Source organism: Pongo pygmaeus, chromosome 8 (assembly GCF_028885625.2).
Source record: "Pongo pygmaeus isolate AG05252 chromosome 8, NHGRI_mPonPyg2-v2.0_pri, whole genome shotgun sequence".
In the NCBI taxonomy this organism is placed as follows: Eukaryota; Metazoa; Chordata; class Mammalia; order Primates; family Hominidae; genus Pongo; species Pongo pygmaeus.
Window position 1 is genome coordinate 83,328,037 of NC_072381.2, and position 23,778 is coordinate 83,351,814.

At 33.8% G+C, this 23,778-nt stretch overlaps 2 protein-coding genes across 8 annotated transcripts in view; one reads left to right on the plus strand and one right to left on the minus strand.

The window, feature by feature from the left end:
- Nucleotides 1-3,448, plus strand: part of FAM13C (family with sequence similarity 13 member C) — a 122,692-nt gene extending 119,244 nt beyond the window's left edge. For 5 of the 6 annotated variants that reach the window (XM_054436361.2, XM_054436360.2, XM_054436359.1 and 2 more), the window contains one exon: nt 1,846-3,448. In XM_054436361.2, coding sequence (XP_054292336.1) covers nt 1,846-1,969 — 124 coding nt within the window. In that variant the 3' untranslated portion in view covers nt 1,970-3,448. The remainder of the gene's footprint in view (nt 1-1,845) is intronic. The other variant, XM_054436365.2, reaches the window with a different exon arrangement.
- PHYHIPL (phytanoyl-CoA 2-hydroxylase interacting protein like) overlaps nt 3,244-23,778 on the minus strand; it is an 83,647-nt gene continuing 63,112 nt past the window's right edge. Inside the window, exons 1-5 of one of the 2 annotated variants that reach the window (XM_063669961.1) lie at nt 15,729-15,748; nt 15,041-15,237; nt 12,908-13,082; nt 10,859-10,976; nt 3,244-4,513 (exon numbers count right to left, since the gene is read on the minus strand). In XM_063669961.1, the coding sequence (XP_063526031.1) occupies nt 3,979-4,513; nt 10,859-10,976; nt 12,908-13,082; nt 15,041-15,205 (993 nt within the window). In that variant the 5' untranslated portion in view covers nt 15,206-15,237; nt 15,729-15,748 and the 3' untranslated portion in view covers nt 3,244-3,978. Of the gene's footprint in view, nt 4,514-10,858; nt 10,977-12,907; nt 13,083-15,040; nt 15,238-15,728; nt 15,749-23,778 lie in introns of those variants that run through there. The other variant, XM_054436366.2, reaches the window with a different exon arrangement.

Below are 23,778 nucleotides of genomic sequence, written 5' to 3' on the forward strand. Positions count from 1 at the left end.
TATTCACCATACAAGAGGCATGAGAATCATACAGATATTACATTATTAATAATTATGAGCCTGGAAGTGTGCTAAGCACTTTAGTATGTTTTATATAATGGAGAAACTGCTTCAGGAAAGACTTGGCAAAACTTTTCATTCTTGTCAAAGCACTCTTTTTCTTTTTTTTTTTTTTGAGATGGAATCTCGCTTTGTCACCTGGGCTGGAGTGCAGTGACGCGATCTCGGCTCACTGCAAGCTCCGCCTCCTGGGTTCACGCCATTCTCCTGCCTCAGCCTCCCAAGTAGCTGGGACTACAGGCGCCTGCCACCACGCCCGGCTAATTTTTTATATTTTTAGTAGAGATGGGGTTTCACCATGTTAGCCATGATGGTCTCGATCTCCTGACCTTGTGATCTGCCCGCCTCGGCCTCCCAAAGTGCTGGGATAACAGGCGTGAGCCACCGCGCCCAGCCTCAAAGCACTCTTATTAGCCAAAATGGAATATGCAAAACTAGGGAAAATTACCTAATTGATTATTAATGTTTCTCTGTAATAATTAGACAATTTCTTTACTTAGATCTATTTATACAAATTAAGGTGGTATTCAAACATCCAGCTATGATAAGTTTGACTCATAACATAGAATGGAGGCAAAGGATTTATGTTATATAATTTAGACAATAGTTAAGAAGAATGCTGTCTATGGATTTGTATACTGTTCTGAGTTCTGTACTAGAAATTGCAGGGCAATAAATAGTGTTGAGATACAAGTAGATACTATATTCTTAATTTGTATAGATTAGCTTGTTTTTTATTTGGTAAGAGATAGAAATATCTCTTTATCACTACTGGGAAAAATAGAAGGGAGCTAAAGATAAAACATTAAATATATGCTATTTACCTGGTTTCTGCCATACTAATATTAGAGAATACTTGTGGTTATATTCAGTTGTAATTGTGGTGACTATATCTGTGTCCTCTACCCCTTGAATTTCAAAGTCATGGGTGGAAATGTTTTCAAAACGGTTGGATATCTTATTAACCAAGAAAACAAGAGCCTTCTGAGACCCTGTCACAATTTTTCCCTTTAGAAAATGTATCCTGACAGCATATTTTTGTGGGAAGGCAAATGGTTTTAACTCCTGATATTACCAAGTTATTCTTCCAAGTAAACAGCAACAGTATGCTGCATATGTATAAAAATCTATGCATTGTTACATGTCTAGCCTTAGTAGAATTAGTGTACAGAAGAGAACCACCACAATTTAGACTCTTGTAAATTACTTCAATCAAGGAACAGCTCAGTGGTTCTACTATATATTAGCAGAGACAGGTATTATAATTACAAGAAAATCTGGAAACGTTTCAAGTTTGTAAGATAGACCCTAAATGCTTTTCTTGTTACCATAAGTTTATAAGTTATTTTTATAATGAAATTTCTGTAGTATTTTCAGGTTAATATTTTTAACAACTGTATTAGGGCTGATCATTTTGTACAGGTGTAGGGCTGTGGCAGATAATGGAAGAATGACTGGACAAAGAATGCCTTGAAAGTTCTGTTTCTTGTTTGTTTGTTTCTCCTTAGATCTTTTCACTGACCCCTTTGTTGTAAAGTCTAAGCACTAGACCACATATTTGCAAAACACTTGTGACATTCAAGTTTTCAAAGGTTACTATTATTTAGAAACTTGGTAACACATGGAAGAAGGAGTGAATGAAGGTGAAAGGGAAGGAAAAGAAGACATGATGCAAAAACCAAGTGGAAGCTGTTATAGTATACTTTCTCATGTATGAATTATAAAAGAATATTTAAATAATGACTTCATTCATTGTGAACTAACAAATGTATTTTTGTTTTGCAGAAGTCCACAAAAGGAAGATAGGATACCAATGGCAGATGAGTATTATGAATATAAGCACATAAAAGCCAAACTGAGACTATTAGAGGTCCTCATCAGCAAGCAAGATGTGGCCAAAACTATTTGAGGTTCAGGAAATGTTATGATCACTTCCACCCATGATATAAAGTAAAGTTTATTTTCCTCTGCCATCCTTGCTAAGTAGTTTTGACACAATGAAAATGGAAGCACTTTAGTGGTAGTATTAGCTGTTTTTAAGAAGGAATAGCAAGTTTAATTATATACAAGGAGAAGGGATTTAAATGGGGGGAAGAATACAACAGGTAGCCATATAATTGGGAAAAAATTCAGTGTCCTCCATGCCAAGCAGAAAACTCATAGTCAATACAAGTATTTTAAAAAATGCCTAATATTTTATCAAATCTAAATGACATAGCTAGGACACTTGTTAGGGAAAGTTTATTTAGTATCCAAAGACTGTTGATGTATAGAAAAGAGCATGATTTTAAAAAATCAATCAGAGGAGGAAAAGAAATTTGCTTTTCAAGTAGGAAGGAATACAGCTAGCAAGAAAGTAATTTATTTGAAACTTCTAATGGATTTTTGAGTGATAAAACATTTACTACCTTGTCCTTTAAGTCTGCTAGGCTCTCAGTACCCTAAAATAAACTAGATTGTGTTGCTATTTTTTTTATTTCTCTATAAAAATAACACATTATTTTATCTGTTATTTGAAATTTTACATTTCTGGTTACCAAAGTTCATTCTGATAGCATGTACTTTGTGAATTATTATCTTTGTCTATAACTGACAGATGTTTATATTAAAATAAAATATAGTATTAAAAATTTAAAATAGGTATTTTGGATAGATATGTGTCTGCAGTATATAATCTAATGTGTCCATATATTATTGCTAATCTTTTGGTTTACTATAAGATGATATAACTATTTTTTCATTGGGAATATACATTTTTCTTAATGTTCCAACATGTATACTTTGTAAAGTCAAATAATTTCCCAGGAGCTGTAGTTATTCGTCCTTCTGTACAAAATGAAAGGTTTGGAAATTGTTTGCCCTGATACCTTGAAAAAGAAGCCAGACTATTTATTTGCTTCATCAACTTTAGTGTATATCATTTTGTGTTATTTTATACTAAAACATGTTTATTATTTTCACTTTTGTAAAAGGAAGTAAAAGGTCAACATTTTCTCTCATGTACCAACCTTGTTTGTATTTCTATTTTCTGTAATGTTTAAGTATGATGTTGAAGAAATTCACATTCTCTTATAGTTTGGATGGGAAGACTATTGACTATTTCAGAAACAGACTTATTTCAGAGGCTTACTGTTTTCTCTGTATTTACCTAATATTTTGTAACTTTTATGAATCAGAATAATGTCCTTCATAAATTTGTTTAATTGAAGTCATCTACTTGTAACAGGACAGATACACAACTATTTGAGGTTTACAAATTACATCTTTGATAAGGGAAATGGTTTCGTGACATGTACACAATTGCTATTAAAATGTAACTATATATATTCTATATGATTGTAAATATTTTATACAACAATACAAATAAAATATTTTTCTATTATATTTATTATGTTGAAACACAGTAGTTGTTTCCTGTTAGCTAATATAAATAACATAAATAACACTGTCAAACAAGAAGTTGGAAGTGCTGACAATTCTAGGCTTCAAGATTTAACTCATGCTGCAATTACACCCTTTCATGCGGTTTGGAGTTATCCCAATATTTGTTCAGTAGATTAAAATGAATGCATATTTAAACACCATTTATAAGCCATTATTGTGTACTTTGCTAAAGCGGTCTATATAACTGTTTTGTTATGTTTGGCATAAAGGAAACATAAAAACATTGCAGCATCTAGGCAATAAAGTGTCAAAAGGAGAACTTAGGGTATTTCATCATTGAAAGTAGTGGGAGGGGTAGGGAATAGGAAAACACTAAAATGGCTCTGAATGAAATTTGGAAAGTGGTAGTTTGTTTTTGGTGACAGTGGCATGTGCATGCTTCAGTGGAAAATATCTGGTGATGAAAATGGACAACAGAGGACCAATGCTCCTAAGGGAGGAAAAGGGGCCGAGTAAGAATAAGAAAAGTGGGCATTAACGTCCAACACTGATATTACAGGTTTTGCAGCTGGGATCTTTCTTTGCATTTGCAGTAGACAAACTCATGAGCTGATGACCAGTGATTTCTGCCACGGTGCCCAGAGAAAGATCCACAGGGTCAGTGTAAATGACTTCTAAAATGACATCCTGGGCATGGTGGTAAACCAGCACCCCATCTTCTTCTGTACAGGTCAAAAATTTATTATCCTTAGAATTTAGTTGAGGAAGGCGCTGCTTACAAAATTCATCTCCTGGTGATCCCACAGGAGCAATAACAAGAATCACATAATGATAAGCAGTGTACATACAGTAGAAGTCCCCAAAGTATAAGTTAGTATTGGGGTTAAAAAGTTTTTCTGCGGCAATCTCAAACCTGTATCTTCCATAAGGTGAATCCTGGGGTGGCTTTCCAGTATTGAATTCAGTGCTGCAGCTGAAGAAGATGCCTTCTAATTTTCCACTGATAGGAGAGCCATGGCTACCACTGTTATCCTTGACAGAGGGCTGCATAGCATTCCCATGATGTTCTCTGCAAGAGAAAACAAGTGGTCACTGCTTAATACAATAGTGGTAAACCCACTGCTTTATATATTTGAATGGCCTAAAAGTCAAACATCTACTGTTAAAGGCCTGAATACCTCTCTTACTATCAGAGTAAGGGGACAACATCTTTTGACGTTATTACCTATAGATGGCTGTATTCTAGCTTTGACCTTAAGGTAAGGATGATCGGCTACAAGCCTTGGAGGCTTTGTATTAAATTAACATAATAATGTAAATTTCCTGGCCAGAAAGATGAAACTGGAATTAGAAACCTTACAGGTAAAATCATACATACATTAAGTGCCAAGTAGGTTTCAGAAGTGGCTTTCTAAAGAGAAAACTGAACTAAAGGTATTGGTTAGTTAAATATATTGAATGTTTCTTTAAAGCATGATAGATTTAGTCATAAAATGAGTGCTGTCCATTTATACTGGCACAAAAGTGTTGTGTTTTGTTTTGGCTTTTTTTTTTTTTTTTTTTTGAGACAGAGTCTCGCTCTGTTGCCAGGCTGGAGAGCAGTGGCACGATCTTGGCTCACTGCAACCTCTGCCTCCCAGGTTCAAGCAATTCTCCTGCCTCAGCCTTCAGAGTAGCTGGGACTACAGGCATGTGCCACCTTGCCCAGCTAATTTCTGTACTTTTACTACAGACAGGGTTTCACCACGTTGGCCAGGATGGTTTGATCTCTTGACCTTGTGATCCGCCCACCTCAGCCTCCCAAAGTGCTGGGATTACAGGCATGAGCCACCACGCTCAGCCCTTGTTTTGGCTTTTTAACCCAAGGACAGTAATCAGGTTATTTCTCTGGCATTTTGCTTAAAACAGTGCTGGTTATTCCCCCTTTACCTCACCCCCAGATCCATTCATTCTCCACCACAGTCTTCCACTGTGGCCTGGGACTCAGTTCAGTTCAGTTCCTCATCCCTTGGCCACTTCCATTTCAGTTCTACCAATGTGAGGCACCAGCATATACAGAGTAGGAGGAGGTAAAGCTTTGGGTATGTCCTCCTGTATTTCCTCCATGCTTCAGGGCATTGTGGTTCTGGCAGGGCTAGGTTCTTCATAACTATTTATCTCTGACTACTGCTACTGCTGGATGAATTCCTACTCCCTTTCATTCCCATGAAGAGTAAAACTTTTCAATTCTTGCTAGTGCTAGTTCTTGGTTACTTTAGCATCCCCTATTTGTTACCTTAACCCTGACTATACCTCTATGAGGGGTAGTTTTGTTAAATTCTCTCCAGAATTCCCCAAGTGTGCCTCCTTTTTTTTTTTTTTTTTGCTGGGTCCCTGACCAGCATGACTTGGGAAGCAAAGAAGTTCAAGCTACTACTCAAGTAAGGGAAAGTTCCCCCAGTCAACGTGCTCCTTAAAGAGTTTACAGGTCAGTGAAATGCCTGGATCTGCCTCTGAATTTAGCAGCAATGGGTCTCGAATTCTACCACCTGAAAACCACCTAGGGAGCTTATTAAAAATGCAAATTCAAGGAAAGACCAAAAAATTGTCACAGTTAAGAGAATAAGGAAACACAACAAATAAATGTGTGATATCCTGGATGTGACCCTATACTTTTACTTGTACTGTTATTTTTCTTTCTGATATTCCAGGGTTCCTTCTTTTATTATTTCCTTCCTTCCTGTTTCAGAAACTTCCTTTAGGATAGATATGCTGTTGACAGATCCCCTTAGTTTTCCTTCATCTGAGCATATCTTAATTCCCTTTTATTATTGAAGGATATTTTCACTGGATATAGGATTCTCAGTTGACAGTGCTCTTTCAGTATTTGAAAATATTGTGTCACTTTCTTTTGCTAGGTAATTTCTGATGATGATGTCATTCAAATTGTTTTATTTTTCCTTATACGTAAGGTGTCTTGTATCTCACCACTTTCAATGTTTTTTTTTTTTTCCTTTGGCCTGCAGTTTTCAGTTTGTAATATATCTTGGCATGGATTTCTTTGGGTTTATCCCATTTAGCGTTTTCTCAGCTTGAATCTGTATGTTTATGTTGTTTGGCAAATTTGGGAACATTTTGGCTATTAATTCTATGAATACTTTTTCAGCCCCACCCTCTTTCTCTTTTCCTTCTTGACTTTAACAACATGAATATTAGATCTGCTATAGTCTCACAATGTCCATAAGACTGATGATATATTTTTTTCAGTGAGTTTTATCTCTGTTGTTCAATTTGGGTAATTTCTATTCTATCTTCAAGTTTACTGATTTTTTTCTCTTTGTCCTCTTGAATCTGCTGTGGAATCCATGGAGTCTATCCAGGTTTTGACTTCACTTACTGTGTTTTTATGTTCCAAAATTTTCATTTAATTCTTTGTATCTTCTATTTCTTTGCTGCTTCCGTTTTTATCTGTTTCAAGTGTGTTAGTATGTGCTTCTTGAATCATTTTTATGGTGGCTGCTTAAATATCTTTGTCAGATAATTCCAAGATCTGCATTATTTTGGTTTTGGTATCTTTGATCATCTTTTCTCATTCAGGTTAAGATTTTCCTGGTTCTTGGTGTGACACCTGAGTTCCATTTGTATCCTGGACATTTTAAGTTTTATGTTATTATATTCTGGATCATATTTAAATCTAGTATTTTTAGCAGGCCTCCTCTTGACTATCTACCAGTGGGTGAAGAGTATGGGGTAGTCACTTTATTGATGTCAGATGGGGATAAAAGTCCAGGTTTCCTACTCAGTCTCCGGTGACACAGGGTAGGGGGGGTCAGTTACTACTTGGAGGAGGTAGGAGTTTAGGCTCCCACTAAGCCTGTGCTAACATACTCTAGGTCAGAGAGAGAAGGGGTGTCTCATCAGTACTTGACATGTGGCTTCACACACTATGAAGGCAAGCCTCATTTTCTTTGGGCAGTGGTGGAAAATCCAGGCTCCCTATTCAGGCTTCTCTGATACCACCCTAGCAGAGGATGGAGGAAGGGTGTCCCCTTACAGATGTGAGAGAAAAGAGGTCTAGGTTCCTCACTTAGCCTTGGCTGGTACATGAGGGACTACAGTTTTTTGTTTGTTTGTTTGTTTGTTTTTTCCTATATTGTTTGCCTGGGGTATGGTGGTTATTGTCTAAAAGGTTTCTGTATTCAAAGACATCTCAGTCTCCTTCCCAATCCTGTGGGTAGAGAACATACTTTCTAGTGTTCTTTATTTCTTTTTTGTCTGTGCTCATTGGCACAGACAAAAGAGATATCTTTGTATCCCATTAACATATTGAAGTGCTCAATAATGACTGTTTCTTGAGTGAATGAGTAAACAATAGATAGATGTGGGAGAAATAAGGAAAAGAGTATCTACTCCATCTTGTCCCTGTTCAAAATTTCTCGCCCTTGTTACATTCTCATTAACAAAATCCAAATATCTATGATATGTGTCCTACATGGATCTATAAGTGCAATTACATGAAATAATAACAGCAACATATATATAAACAGAAAATGTGTACTAGAACCTACACTTTGAGGATATACAATCTGACATCAGAGATAGAGGAATTCCTACACATGTCTACCAATCTCAGTGAATTCCTGAAACCCTTCAGATATAAAAGGAGTTTTAAGGACAATTAGATTACCTAGTGAATATGAACGAGAGGTAAGAGAGAAAGTGGTGTTTTCATTTGGAGTATGGGAAAGCAGTGTTCATTTAGGAATTCATTTCTAGAGGAAGAAGTCAAAATGAGTTCATTTCTTATGGACTGTGTAAGAATTTATCCAGTTTTTCATAATTTAAAATGGATTATAAACTTTGGAAAGTTTATCCAGTAATTGAAAGTTTCCTTTCTATTCAAGCATTCTGAATAACAAGATGATATTTAAAACGGATTTTAATCAAGGAAATGTGTCTTAATTAGAGTTAATGACAAAAAGAAAATCAACATCCGTGGAATTAATGTCTACTACTTTTTAATAAGGCTTCTTAAAAAAGCAATGTTGAAAAATTATACCACTCTGTGGAAAGTATATTTATTTATACGTACTGCACCAAGACATATTTTACATGGATTTTATAACTATCATTGTGGAAAACTTAACAAAGGTAAAACACAGCTTTCATACTGGTAGCTGGGAGTAAAATCATGCAATATACACAATAATTATCCATTTTCTAGGCACTCTGTCTTTTTTTTTTTTTTTTTTTATTCTTGGAAGCATTTTTGAAAACAGATGAAGCAAACTTTAGATTACTAAAGGACCTAAAAACAAAGGCCTGTTCCCACCTAAGGGACAGAGAAAAATCACAGAGAGATACTGCCCTCCAGTGGCCACCTAAAATAGATATTGGCAATGTTCCAGGAATATAAACCTAAAATCAAAGATGTAATTATTTATTCTTTTGATGTATTTCTTACCAAAGACAACAGAAATATGGAGGGTTTTTTTTGTTTTCAAATTTTATGCATAACAAATACAGAGAGTCCCTGACTTATGATGGTTTGGCTTACAATTGTTTGACTTTATGATGGTGTGAAAATGATGCACATTCAGTAGAAACTGTACTTTGAATGTTGATCTTTTCGACACTTTTTTTTTTTTATAAAAATAGGCTTTCTGTTAGATAATTTTGCCCAACTGTAGGCTAACGTAAGTTATCTGAAAATGTTTAAGGAGGCTAGGCTAAGCTATGATGTTTTGTAGGTTAGGTGTATTAAATGCATTTTCAACTTGATATTTTCAACTTACAATGGGTTTAACAGGACATAACCCCATCGCAAGTCAAGGAGCATCTGTATAAAGAAACACCTTCCTTGCTAAGTCTATATAGTCATTGCCAATCCACAACTGACAAGCACAATAATTTATGTTATATCTATCAGTCTGTACTCTCTAAATTAGGTGAATGGTATCTACCAGGAAATATATGGACTCTAGGGTACATACCAATTGAGAAAATGAAGGACTAAACTCTGTATTTATAAGATATTCAAACAAACGGCAGGAATATTTTTTCACCATCAAAATATATAAAAATATATTCTATTGCTAAGTACTTAATTTGAAGAACACAGATGCCTATGTGTGTTGTTCTCTCTCTGATTCCTGTTGCATTTTCCACAGCTTGAAGCTGATTTAAATCTGGAACCATGGTCTTCATTTAAGAGAAACTAGAGAAGTATGAAACAAACAAATACAAAGAACAACAAAGTTTCCTAAATATTTTTCATACATAGTCCTGTCAACTTTAGAATTCTTTAGAGTCTGAAGTGAAGCTTTTAAAATGATAAATTATAGGGAATGCTGTGTAAGAAGTTTTACAACCTATATAGCATTTGCTATATAGCCAGACATCTGGCTATTTATTCTCTTCAAATTTTCTTCTACAAATATGAAAGTGCTGTAAATATAAAAACTACCTGCAGGATAGAGTTCTTTTAACTTCTCAGGAACTGCTTCCAGGGTTAAAGATAGGCTATCTTAGAAATTCTAGTTAAAATCACTAGAATTTAAAAGTAAACAAAGGAGATTATCCTCATGATAATTAATTCAAGATAACAGCTGATATGTTTTGGCTGTGTCCCCACCCAAATCTAATCTTGAATTGTAACTCCCACAATTCCCACATGTCATGGGAGGAACCCAGTGGGAGTTGATTGAATTATGGGGAGGGGGAAATCTTTCCTGTGCTGTTCTCATGATAGTGAATGAGTCTCATGAGATCTGATGATTTTAAAAAGGGGAGTTTCTGTGCACAAGCTCTCTTTTTGCCTGTTGCTATCCATGTAAGCTGTGACTTGCTTCTCCTTGCCTTCCACCATGATTGTGAGGCCTCTCCAGCCATGTGGAACTGTAAGTCCAACAAACTTCTTTCTTTTGTAAATTGCCCAATCTCGGGTACATTTTATCAGCAGCCTGAAAAACACACTAATACAACAGCTAAAAGACTTCTACTTAGGTAGAAGTCTGCAAATCCCACCTGATTCACCATAATATTTCATTAAACAGTCACTCTTTTATCCTCTCATTTTCAATATCTTAAAAAGACCCATGAAAAGATGAAAAAATTAGTAGTCAGTATGATGCAGACAGCAGGACGAGTGTGTACATGAAATGCTCATCAATCTAAATACCACAGGTTTAAGATCCTCTAGTCAAATGGGCAGGAACTGGTATCACAAATGATTATGGGAAGGAATCTAAGTGAAATAGAAAAAAATCTCATGATCTTTTTCTACTTAATTTTTCTGGAAAATAAAATTCTGTATCGTTATTTTGAAAAGAAATCTAGAATTGCTATTCGACAAAACTAGAGTCAAGGGAGACCTGAGCCTAGAATTTGAAACTATATTTAGTAAAACAAATCACTATATATTTTTGAATCTTACCGAACATAGTCAAAATATTCTTTGTGCTGATTACGATAAAAAACAGAAAACTTAAGCATGCGTCCTGCAATCACTTCAGCCTTCTCCAACAATTGTGTTAGATGAACTTTTGAATAGTCTGGAAAAAACCCAAAAAAGTCTGTTATTAAAAATATTGCACCAAAAGTACCAACCATATACTTAATAAATTGAAGATTATTAAAATTCACCTTTAGGGAATTCAACTTAATAAATAAGAAATTCCATTTAAAAAAGAAAATATTCATTGCCTGTGTGGCATATTTTTCTTTCTACAAAAATATTTTTGTTATGGTTTATGGTTGTTTCTTAGAATATCTTTGCTTGCATTTTTCCATTTTTTGAAATTAGAGATACTGAAACAAAAATTAAGTTAAATAAATTTTCATAATCCAAGTAATATCCATTAGCACCATACTAGCTTTTCTTCAACCAGTTGATAACTGAATAAAAGAAGCTTATAATCTGCAATCAATAGAAAAGTTGGACAGCAAAAATAATAATGAGTACATAAGACTTGGGTACACAAGATGCTTGAAACTCTAAAGCACCTGTCAAAGTAATCTGATTTTTTTAACCCACTTTTTGTTTTGAAAGTTGTTTAAGAATTGCTGTTTAACTCCTACACCAGAAACTAGGGAAACATTTTGGCCTATAAAGATTAGTAAGAATTTCTAAACAGAAGAAACCCAGTTAAATTGCTCATGGCAACATAGTTTGTTTACTCACTGCTTCATTGGCTCAATAAACAGTTCTGAGATTAGAACATATGATGTAAAAGGTACTATGCAAAATTAGATGATCAAGGTAAAAGATAAAAAAGATATTATTATTCCTTGCAAAGAACTGACAATCTAAGAGAAAAGATAAATATATGTACAATAATGATTTATTATGGTAAGTATTAGCATTTTAAGATTGGGATAAGCACAGGGTTTTAAACCCTGTCATAGGCTAGAAAAGAAGTAGATTAGCCTGTGGCATTCTATTTTATTTTATTTCCAATACATTGTACAGTGCCTAGCTCACAGTATGGGCTTAATTAATGTTGAATGAATTCGATGTTCAGATTAAAAGTCAACTTATACAAAATAGTTTTATCAAAACTTAGAGTCAAGGTTATTGACAAAGCTTATGTGAAAAGTCTAAATTATTCTGATAAACAAGAGCTTTGAACAGCTTAAGTTTCTTGTAGATTCAGCCTCTCTCTATAATTTTTTATAGGAAACAATCATCTTGATGAACAGGAGGAAACAAAGTTTCTTTCTAAAAGACAAAAGGAAAGGATGACAGGAGTACTCAGGTAGAGATATCTTTGTATCCCATTAACACTGAAGTGCTCAACAAATGACTGTTTCTTGAATGAATGAGTAAACAATAGATAAATGAGTGAGATGAATGGTAATGTTTCCAATCTAATGAATATTAAGGTTCAGTTCCACATCAAACCTCCCAAAACAATGGCTTTGAGGTACTTTCGAGTGAAGCAAAGACACACATATATATACAGGACACTAGTTTAAATGCAGATTTTCTTAAGGTCTTCTAGTACTCCAGTGAAAAATCTAGTAACATTTCTGCTAGGGACAGTCACTGAGATCTGCCTCCATTCACCTGAAATAGAGAAGGATTTTCCTAGTTTCTGTCTTTCAGTACTGGTGAAAATGAACAAGGAAAAAAAAAAAAGAAGGAGAAAAAAGCTCTGTGTCTCAAAATGAAGCTAAAAAATTATGCTGAGTATATTTTCAAACTGCATACCTTTTTATTTGCATAGCTTTCATCTTGAAAAAATCAAACTATGGATATAGAAAAAAAGTGATTTGAAGCCATTACTCAGATTTTTCTACTGAGAACTTCAGCTTCCTCCAATCAATACAACATTGTTTATTCTGTTACACAATGCTACTGACAACGCAAAAAATGACCAATGTCATATATATCACTTTATAATTACAAAAAAGAAATATTTTTCTATAATTAGCTTTCCCAGAACAATTAAAGCTTTTCTGTATTTGTACCTAGTTCTCTTACCTGCAGTGCAGAATTCTATAATTTCACTCCATTCAGACACAACATAATCACCATCAACTTGTTTTGAGGCAGTCTGCACTGCTACTGTATATTCAGTTCTTGGGCTTAAAAACCAGTGTCCACGGACAGTCATAGGCAAGGGAACAGCTTTTGCCACCAATTTTGTGGGAACATCCTAGGAATGAAAGAAGGAAGAGAGAGAGAAAAATGAGGAGAGACAGAGAGGGATGAAGGAAGTGAAGAAAGAAGAAAAGGGAGAAGGGAGGAAGGAGGGAAGGGAGAAGGAGGGAAGGAAGGAGGGAAAAGGAGGAAGTTAATTTAGTAGTAGAACTTTAATCAACTGTAAACAATGAAGAATAACTTATTAAGTTCCTGACTGACAATAGAATTTTCTGCTTAAAGATACTTATCAATTATTATATTTAAATCTTTTATTTGCCATATGCAAAAACTAAGGCCCAACTTTATCAAGAGACAAGTTCGTGGTCATACAGCTTGTTAATAACATAAATGTACTTGGATTCCAGTTTTCTTGATTCCTAATATGGTGTTCTTTTCTGTACACTATATGCTCCTCAAAATGCAACATTCTCACACTAAATGACAAAACTTTAAAAAACAAGACATAAAAGATAAAGTTCAATAGTATTAAAAATATTATATTTGGTTAACTTATACTACCCAATAATTTTACTAAAGCTGCCCATTACTTGATATTTTACAGGTTAAAGGAGAAAACACTAAAAATATGAATTCTTGCTTCACTTTCATTCAAATATAGAGTCTATGTGTCACAGAAAAGTTTACGTATTTCTAAAAAATGCTTAGTAAAGTGATTAATTAAATCTGCTAGTTGAATATTCACTACATTTCCAAGGATATGGTATTCCAAGTGGAGAGTGAAGAAAAAGGGTCAAATCTTGAACAATTCATCATTTAATGTTTGAAATTTAAGATTTCAAAGCTATATCAACAAAGCAAATGTCAGCAAAGAGAATATCCATCACTGAAAGCATAATCAGAACTGGAACTCAGAAAAAATAATGACTGCTCAATCTTGCTCCCTCTTTCACACTTATCTGTAGTATGTATGATCCTCACTTATCTTTAGTATGTATAATAGCACATCTAATAAAACCAATATTTCTAGGTAAGATAAGAAAGTTCCAAAGTATCTACCAAGTTAAAACTTAATATCAATATTAAAAAATAGACCAGATTTTCATCATCAGTGAAAACACTGCAACATAAGAAAGAATGCTTAAAGCAGATAACTGTTAATTTCTCTATAGATGCTTCTGGAAAGAGAGATATATCAGAAAAGATATATGATATGTGAATAAATATCAGAGAAGTTGTTATATATCTAAAAACATTTAAAAGTTAATAATTTTCATTCTCAAAACTAAAAAGCAAAAGACAAAAAAATTTCATTATCAAAACAAAAAACAAAAAGCAAAAGACAGCGGACTACTTAAAGCAATTTTTAGCCCTAAAGTGTTTTTAAAATACCTTGAAGTTTATAAACTGCATCAGATTCCTTGTTTGGCAGTTATAGAAAAAAATGTGTGCTTCAGTGGAAAACTATGCATTGCCCATAGCACCCTCTTCTGGCTATCTGTCTGTGTTATGGAAGCCATTTTACAATTCTGTAATTTGTAGAAACTAATGACAATTCAGTTCTTCTTGTCTAAATACATACAAATAAATTATGTTCAGTGGAGGACAACCCTCCTCTTCACCCCTCCCATCAGGACTTCCATACCAGTTTATAGCTGGATCTACAAATGAGTCTTTTCTTTGGATTACCTTTGAACTGGTTATAACACCTCATCGGTTTCCTCATTAATAAGTTAAATAAAATCTTTAACATAAACTAATTTTTACATCTAGATGATAGTCATGATTTTACCTTTTTTGTGAAAATTATCTTCTAACAATAAGCATGGCATTTCATTTTCTTACAAAACTTATTAGAATGATAGGGTTTTAGAGTTACATATAATCTTTATTTTTTCCCAAGTCAAATACATCACATAAGCCATTAATAGAATATTATTCGTTCTTTTAAAATGTCCTCATACTTAGAAAGTTTTAAGATGCAAATGAGCATGAGTATTTGTTAGATTTTACCTTGTGTTTAAATTTATTGGAGTTCTTGTTCTCTTTCTTGTTGAGGTCAATAAAATAGTGTGTAATGCGATCCTTTGATTTTGAATCCATTTCCCATGAAATCTTGAATGAGTCACACGTTATATTGCTTATTTTGATGTTATGTGGTACGGGAAGTTCTTCCATCTCTGCTATGCCACTGTCTTGTGATTTGTTCCCTGCAAGAAAACAATGCACAGGAAGTTAATTTCCAATTAATGGATTTTCCAATTAATTTCCAATTAATGGATTTATTACCAATAAAAAGTAGAGATGACTTAGTTCTTATCATCTTTACATTTTCCATTTATGTTTCCAATTTGTTTTCACAGAGTGAACACAAAAACACTGACACTCTATCTTTCTAATCTATGACATGTTAGTTTTATATGGTTAGGTTCCCTCTAAAAAGCATCAAGAGCCTATTTTTCTACATGACCGATCAATTTTGCTCTAAAGTAATATCAGGTGTTTTAAGCCAGATAATTTCATAGAAATGTTGATAATGAAAGGGTCCATCCAAATGAAGGCAACATTTCTTTAAAAGTCCATGACCTAGCAGTGACAGTCTATAAAAATTCCCCCTCCTCTTTCATTTTGGAAGCATTATATGGAGAAACAGCATGTAATGGTTTTACTACATATACAAATAATACTGAAGACCACTTACTAGTTACTATGTCAAGGATAACTCTAGAAATCTTTTATCTGTGGAATCTTGATGAATTTAATTTTGAGAGCTGAAACAACAAATAAGGCTAAAAGAAAAAAGATGATTGCCATAGTGATTGATATTAAAATCTTGAAGAATTTATATGACAACTAGTTACTTTAAAGACTACACTTCCACTTAGGGAAAATGCTAAAAATTTGGCTAACAGTATAGAGCAGGATTTGATGGATCATAGGACAAAAAGAAAATACAGACATGCCAAGTTTGTTTTACATATAGGAAAGACATATTAGAATCAAATTTTACCCTATTTTTTTCTACATTCCCTTTCCCCAGGCCAACATAATGTTCAATGCCTCAAGAGAGAAAAAAAATTGTTTTTCAAATAAGAAAGTTAGGCCATAAATCAATTACTTAACTTGTTCTTTAACATAATAAAATGTTATTCAATGAAAAAACAACAGTGAATGTCACCTTGTGGCAATACCTTCCGTTTCCAGATTAGAGTGTTCTCTCCTCCCCCACATTTCCATGACAGTAATTGATATAAACTTTTTGACAGTTCCCAACTTCATTAAATCTTTGACCCATGTTGTCTCATCTCAAGCTGCGTTGTAGCCAGAGGAACTCAAAGGCAATCAAAAACTAATTTCAAAATAAGTTATTTGATTTTATTTCTTGAACAATACTTTTAAAAATCCTTTTTTCTTCTCCTATGTACCTTCTTCACAGTCCCGTTTCTCCACATTTCCTCTCCACAAAACTCCTGGAAAAACTACTTCACCTTTACTTTCCTCCCCATCAGGTCGCATAGAATCCCCAAATTACTTCTAGCTTAAAGCTTTTCAAAAGTTAAGAGCAGGGAAGAAATCAAGTGAAATCCTTATAATGGCCTTGGGAAAAGGAAAGGCAAAAAACACTCAAACAATAGCAATTAGTAATTTTGTACTATTTTGAAAAGCTCACATTTCAACCCATTAGTCTGTCCCACTTGTCTTTAAACATCAGTAAGAGTAATGAAAAACTTTCTGAACTCTGATAGTAGAATTTTTGTAGAACTCATCTGCATTATAACTATGTCCACATAATTTCACAACTGAGTGAAAAAAAATAATTACAATTGTTATTTAGGATCGTGTAGATAAAAATGAAGCTGTTTTGCATTTGATTCAATTTAATGGAAACACAACTTCAATACAGTAACATTATCTAAGATACTATTAATATTTTTTGCATTTAAACTTCCACTATTGTTATCTTCTTCAACCTTAAAGTCACAAATGATAATTTCACGAACATAATACTTTGTTTTTTGGATTTTTTCATTTTGATTGTTAAAATTCGAGAGAAAAAATGTTACTTTTATTGTAAATGAAAACCTTTGCTCAAATTATATTTTTCCCATTGGGAACAATATAAAGCTCAAGCCTAGAAAGAATTTGTTATATTAAAAATCTTCATTTTCAAGCTACTCATCACAAAACCACTAGATTAACTAGTTCTGAACAAAACCACTAGATTAACTTTTATGCAACTTTCTTACTTGGGTAGGCCAAGTAAAAAATTTAATTTAAATAAATCTTACAAGTTTACATGTAACTTCCTTCTTCCTCACTCTCTGTGAATCAATTTTTAACTGACTGAGATTTTGAGATAAGTGACAGAAGACAATAATTCTGTCTCTAAAAACTGATGAAAAAACAGTTATCCACATGACACTAATAATAATCAGTTACCAGCCAGTACTATCTCGGTTCTGTCAATCAAGCATACTTCCAAAAGTAGCTTCCTTTCCTTAGTAAGACTTCATCTTATAGACAATTCTAGCTACATATCTCTACTTTACATGCCAAATGGTTCTAACATCTATGGCTACACTGTGGATTGGTACAAATGAATGCAGAATGAATAAATGGTTTCATGTACTTTTGTTTATCCACAACATGAAGGTTGCTTTTGAGAAAAAACATTTCAAAAGCAGTTTCTAATGACAGCAACTATTGAAATGCAAGCTGAAAACACTCCAAATTACACGAATAATACTTTCTATATACAGCTCTTTTCTCATTGAACTTGTTATCTTACAAAAGAATGATCAGATTTTTGTTAAAAAAACAGCTTTATTGAGATATAATTCATATACCATATAATTTATTCATTCAAAGTATACAATTCAATGGCTTTTGGTAGATTCAAACTTGCACATCCACCCCTACAAGCAATTAAGAAATTTTCTTTACCCCAAAATAAAACCCCATGCACCTAAGCCATCATCCCTCCCACTCTGCCCACACACACACTTGACCCCTCCCTTCAGCCCTAGACAATCACAAATCTATTTTCTGTCTCCATAGATTTGCCTGTTTTGTACATTCATATTAAAAGGTATCATACAATATGTGGTCTTCCGTGACTGGCTTCTTCACATAGCATAATGTTTTCAAGCTTCATCCATGTTGTACCAGTACTTCACTTCTTTTTATTGCAGCACAATATTCCACTGTATGCATACACCATTCATCAGCTGATAGACATTGGGTTGTTTTCACTTTGGGGCTATTATAAATAATGCTGCTATGAACATTTGTGAACAAATTTTTGTGCCAACATGTATTTCTATTTCTCTTAGGTGTATACCTAAGAGTGGAATTGCTGTGTCATATAATAATTTCTATGTTTAACTTACTCAGGAACTGTCAGATTGTTTTCCAAAGTAGCTGTACATTTCACATTCCCATTAGCAGTGTATGAAGGTTCCAATTTCTTCACATCCTCACCAACATTTAACATTTAATATTATCTATCTTTTTTTATTCAAAAAGGTATCATAGCAGTTGTGTAGTGGTATCTCACTGTGGTTTTAATTTGCATTTCCCTGATAGCTAATGGTGTTGGAAATCTTTTCATGTGTTTATTGGCTATTTGTATATCTTCTTTGGAGAAATGTTTATTCAGCTCCATTTCCTCTTTTTAAAAATTGAGTTGTCTTTGTTTATTACTGAGTTGTAATGGTCCTTTATCATCTAGATACAAGTCTATTATCAGATATATGATTTGCAAAAATGTTCTCTCATTCTGTGGTTTGTCTCTTTTCTTTTTTAAAGCACAAAAAATAATTTTGACCAAGTCCAATTTATCTATTTTTCTTTTGTTGCTCCTGCTTTTGGGGTCATATTTTAAGAAAACACTGCCTAACCCAAGGTTATGAAGATTTATTTTCTTCGAAAGGTATTATAGTTTTAATTCTTACATTTAGGTTTTTGATCCATTCTGAGGTAATTTTGTATATGGTGTGAAGTAGGGATCCAACTTCATTCTTTTTCATATGGATATGTAGCTATCTCAGCATTGTTGAAAAGATTATTCTTTTCTTATTTAATTGCCTTGGCACCCTTGCCAAAATCAACTGGCCATAAATATATGGTTTATTTCTACACTCTCAATTCTATTCTACTGATCTTGATCCCTAACTCCAGTACTGCACCAACTTGATTACTGTAGCATTGTAGTACGTTCTGAAATCAAGAAAGGCGAGTCCTTCAACTTTGTTCATCTTTTCAAGACCATTCTGGCTATTCTCGGTCCCTTGAATTTCCGTATGAATTTTAGAATCAGCTTGTCAGTTTCTGCAAATAAGTTAGATGGAATTTTGCTAAGGTTTGAGTTGAATCTATAAATCAATTTGGGGTTATTTTCATCTTAATAATATTGTCTTCCAATCTATGGAAGATGAGGTATCTTGCCATTTATTTAGGTCTTCTTTAGTTTCTTTCAACATGATCCGTTCTTACATGACCAAAATTAGCAAGAGTGTTTAAGGAGAAAGTAAATCCACATTATCAATGAAGAGATCACTGTAGATTAATTCCCTTTTAAATTTCTATTGTGGAAGTTTACAAACATACATCAAGTAGACAAAATAATATAATGAATCCCCATGTACCTATCACCCAACCTTAAAATCATTGACATTTTGCCACTTTTGTTTCATTTATTTACCATCTGGTTTTGAATTCATTCACCTTTTCTTAGATACATTTTATTTTGATAGAATTTCAGACTTACAAAAAAGTTGTAAAACTAGTACTAAGAGCTCCCATATACCCTTTACCCAGATTCTCTAGTTGTCAACATTTTACCGAATTTGCTTTATTATATTCTGTCTCTCTCCCTGCCACCTCTCTCTTTCTCTCCACACATACATTCACTTCATACACACATTTACTTCAGAGTCATTTGAGGGTAAACTGCCCACAGGCTGGCACTTTATTCCTAAACACTAAATTGTATATTTCATTAGAAAAATATTTTCTTACACAACCAAAGTATAATGATCAAAATCAGAAAATTACTATTACCTTATCATCTAATCTATGGACCTCATATTTCAGTATTTGTTTTTAAAAAAAATCTGTATAGCAGCAAAAACAAAGACCCAAACCCTTGTGGTCACAGGTTGCAATTCAGCCATCATGTCTCTTTTAATCTGGAATAGTACTTCAGTCTGTGTTTGTCTTCCATCTTTGAAAATAATTTTGTAGACTGTTCCTCCATTTGGGTTTGTCTGATGTTTCCTAATCATTGAGATTTTTCTTTTTTTTTTTTGGCAGAAATACTGTAGACATAATGTTGTGTATGTGATAATTGGTTTGTTACATTAGTGGTAAAGTTAATGTTCATCACTTGGCTAAGGTAGTCTCTACAAGGTTTCTCTATTTTTCCCTTTTTAATTAATCAGCATTTTTGTGGGGAGATATTTTGAAACTATGTAAATGTCCAGTTTCACATCAAACTTTACCCCACTAATTATAGTATCTGCTGATGATTCTTTCCTGAATCAATTATAAATTTGCCAAATGGTGATTTTTCTATCATACCATCTACATTTATTACTTGCAGTCCCCTATAAGGAAGAATTTCTCCATTGTTTATAACACTAGAGGCTCAGGTATCCTATTATTCAATGTAGGTTATAATGTGGGTTTGAATGTTTGTGTCTCCTCCAAAATTCATGTTGAAACTTAATCCCCAATGTAATAGCATTAAGAGGTGGAGTCTTTAGGTAGTAATTAGGTCATGAGGGGTCCTCCTTTGTGAATGGGATTAAGGCCTTCATAAAAGAGTCTTCAAACACAGGTTAGCCCTTTTGCTCTTCCATCTTCTGCCATGTAAGGAGACAGTGTTCACCCCTTCTCCAGAGGATGCAGCAGCATGGTGCCATCTTGAAGCAGAGCAGCCCTCATACACAAAATCTGCTCACATTTTGACCGTGAACTTCCCAACCTTTGGAACTGTCAGAAATAAATGCCTATGATTTATAAATTACCCAGCTTCAGGTATGTTTTTATATAGCAGCACAAATGAATTAAGACAATCTGTTACTATTATTTCATTGCTTAACTTGTCTCACATTTGGCCAATATAAGCCCTTCAAGCTGGTTCGTTTTGGCATGTGCCCGTCATTATTTGAGTATTTTCTTACTTTCTTCCATTAACAAGGTGTTCCCGGCTTATTTTATAGTTTCATACACCAGCCTTGGAATCAGCCATTTCTCTAAGGAGCTAAGGCTCATTTTAGCAGAGGATGGCATTTGAGACTAAGACCTGAGTATTAGGCTTGCTCATTACTGTTAGAGTGTCATTGCTTCTAGGGCCTCTCAATGGCTACAACAGATAGGAAATACATGCATATGTGTGCATGCTCATATCTATATTTCTACACTTACATATAACACCACCATAGGTTTATACTGATATGTCCAATGCTAATCCAACATCACAGGGTTCATTCCAGTTTTCCTCTTTACCATCTCTACAACCACAGATTAAGTATACCTTATCCAAAATGCTTGGGACCAGAAGTGTTACAAATTTCAATTTTTGTTCAGAGTTTGGAATATTTGAACTTTTAGGAATGCCAATCTGAAATCCAAAATATGAAAGGCTCCAATGAGTATTTACTTTGAGTGTCATGTCAGCACTCAAAAAGTTTTGGATTTTGGAGCATTTCAGATTTTAGATTTTCAAATCAGAGATGTTCAACTGGTACTTAAACAGTGAGAAACCTGGCTCTCATTATTTATAATACATTTATTTATTTTCTCAATATAGCATACACACTGAATTGCTGATTCATTCCACTATGGAAAACCTATTAACTAGTTCAACATTTACTTACAATTCCTTTTGTCTTTGGTCTGAGAGTTTATAGACAAAACACTATTTTCAAAAATTACTTGAAAACTTTACCTAAAAAACTAAAAGGTAATTTTTACCTAAAAAGTGTCGAACTTTAGTTAAGAACATGCATGTTGAAGCAGTTTTTGGTGTCTACTACTTTGAAATGGATCAAAATAAGTTAGGTGGGTAGATGAATATATGTAAATTAAATCAGAAAGTGTCAATTGAAAAAGTAGTGTTGACTATACAATTCCTTCAACTTTTCTGGCTGAAAGTTTCCTAATATTAGTCAAAAATAAAATATAATGACAAAATCTATTTTTTTGCCTTCAATATGATTATGTTATTCATAGGGAATGTAGTTTATCTGCTTTACTTTGAATATAAAAGCAATTAATATGGTTCCAAAAAACTACACAAAAAGCAATACTTAAGAGAAGTATCACCTTCCTAGGCCTGTTTCCACCCAGCCCCCGAAGACAACTGAGATAACATTAAGAGTTAGATGGTCAAATCAGGCTTATGGGTATCAGAAATATTATGCAGTACCAAATTTTACTAATACTTTAAAAGATGAAGGCAATCACAAGAAATAGGCAATGCATGGAGAAGACCGAGACTCTCAAGGCAACGGCAACTCCCAAATCTTTACACTCTCTCCTGTCCCCAATTAATATGCTCTCTTGTTGAGGTTTAACATATAATGTTCTAAATGGTGTGTGTAAAATAACACACAATGGAAGCCATTTCAGTTATATCTCTTTTATACCCCTTAATTATATAGCTTTGATACATTTTCCAGTGAGCCATATTCCAAAAATCTATAAATTTCAGGCTTATTTACAATAAGACCAAGTATATCTAAAAAGCATTTCACAAATAAGGCCTCTTCATTAACATTCTGCTAGTAAGTCTCATTAGTGTATTTAAAAAGAAGTCTGGTTACTAGCATGTTGCAAAGGAATTTGACCAGGTCATCTCTTTCTTTTCCTGAATCCCTGATAAAGGAGGAAAATCGGTTGAAGGTCCCAACCCATTAACTAGTAACAAATCCCATTTGTTTCTGGCCTTCATTTACTTCCATTGCTTTTTTCTTTTTTTTTTTAAATATACACAGAATCCTGTTCTATTAGTTGGGTTTAGATTTTTTTCTATTTTCTGACGTTTAATTTCTTTTTTTATCTTTATTATTTCCATTCTGGTGTTTTATTGGGGAATTATATAGTTGTTTTTCCCTAGTATTCACAATAGGAATTTATTTCATGTGTTTCTTTTTTTTTTTATACTTTTAAGTTCTAGGGTACATGTGCACAACATGCAGGTTTGTTACATATGTATACATGTGCCATGTTGGTGTGCTGCACCCATTAACTCGTCATTTACATTAGGTATATCTCCTGATGCTATCCCTCCCCGCTCCCCCCACCCCACAACAGGCCCCAGTGTGTGATGTTCCCCTTCCTGTGTCCAAGTGTTCTCATTGTTCAATTCCCACCTATGAATGAGAACATGCGGTGTTTTTGCCCCCCATTGGTAATAAATGTTTAAACCTATCCTCTTTCTCTGACCAGTACTTTAGGCATATCTTAGATTCTAACACATAGAGTTTTCATAATTTTTAAAAAAGAAATTCTGTAATTTCAGTTTTGTTTCCTCTTACACTCAAGACTTTATTAATAGAACTTTTTCCCCTCAAGGTGGAGATACATTTTAATTTTTTTTATTTTGCTATCAATTTCCAGGTTTATTACTGCATATGATCAAAGTGTTGTCTGTAATTGTTCTACTTTATGAAATTTAGTGATGCTTTGTGAATTAATATTTGATTTATTTTTGTGAATGTTCCATATGTGGTACATTCTCTACT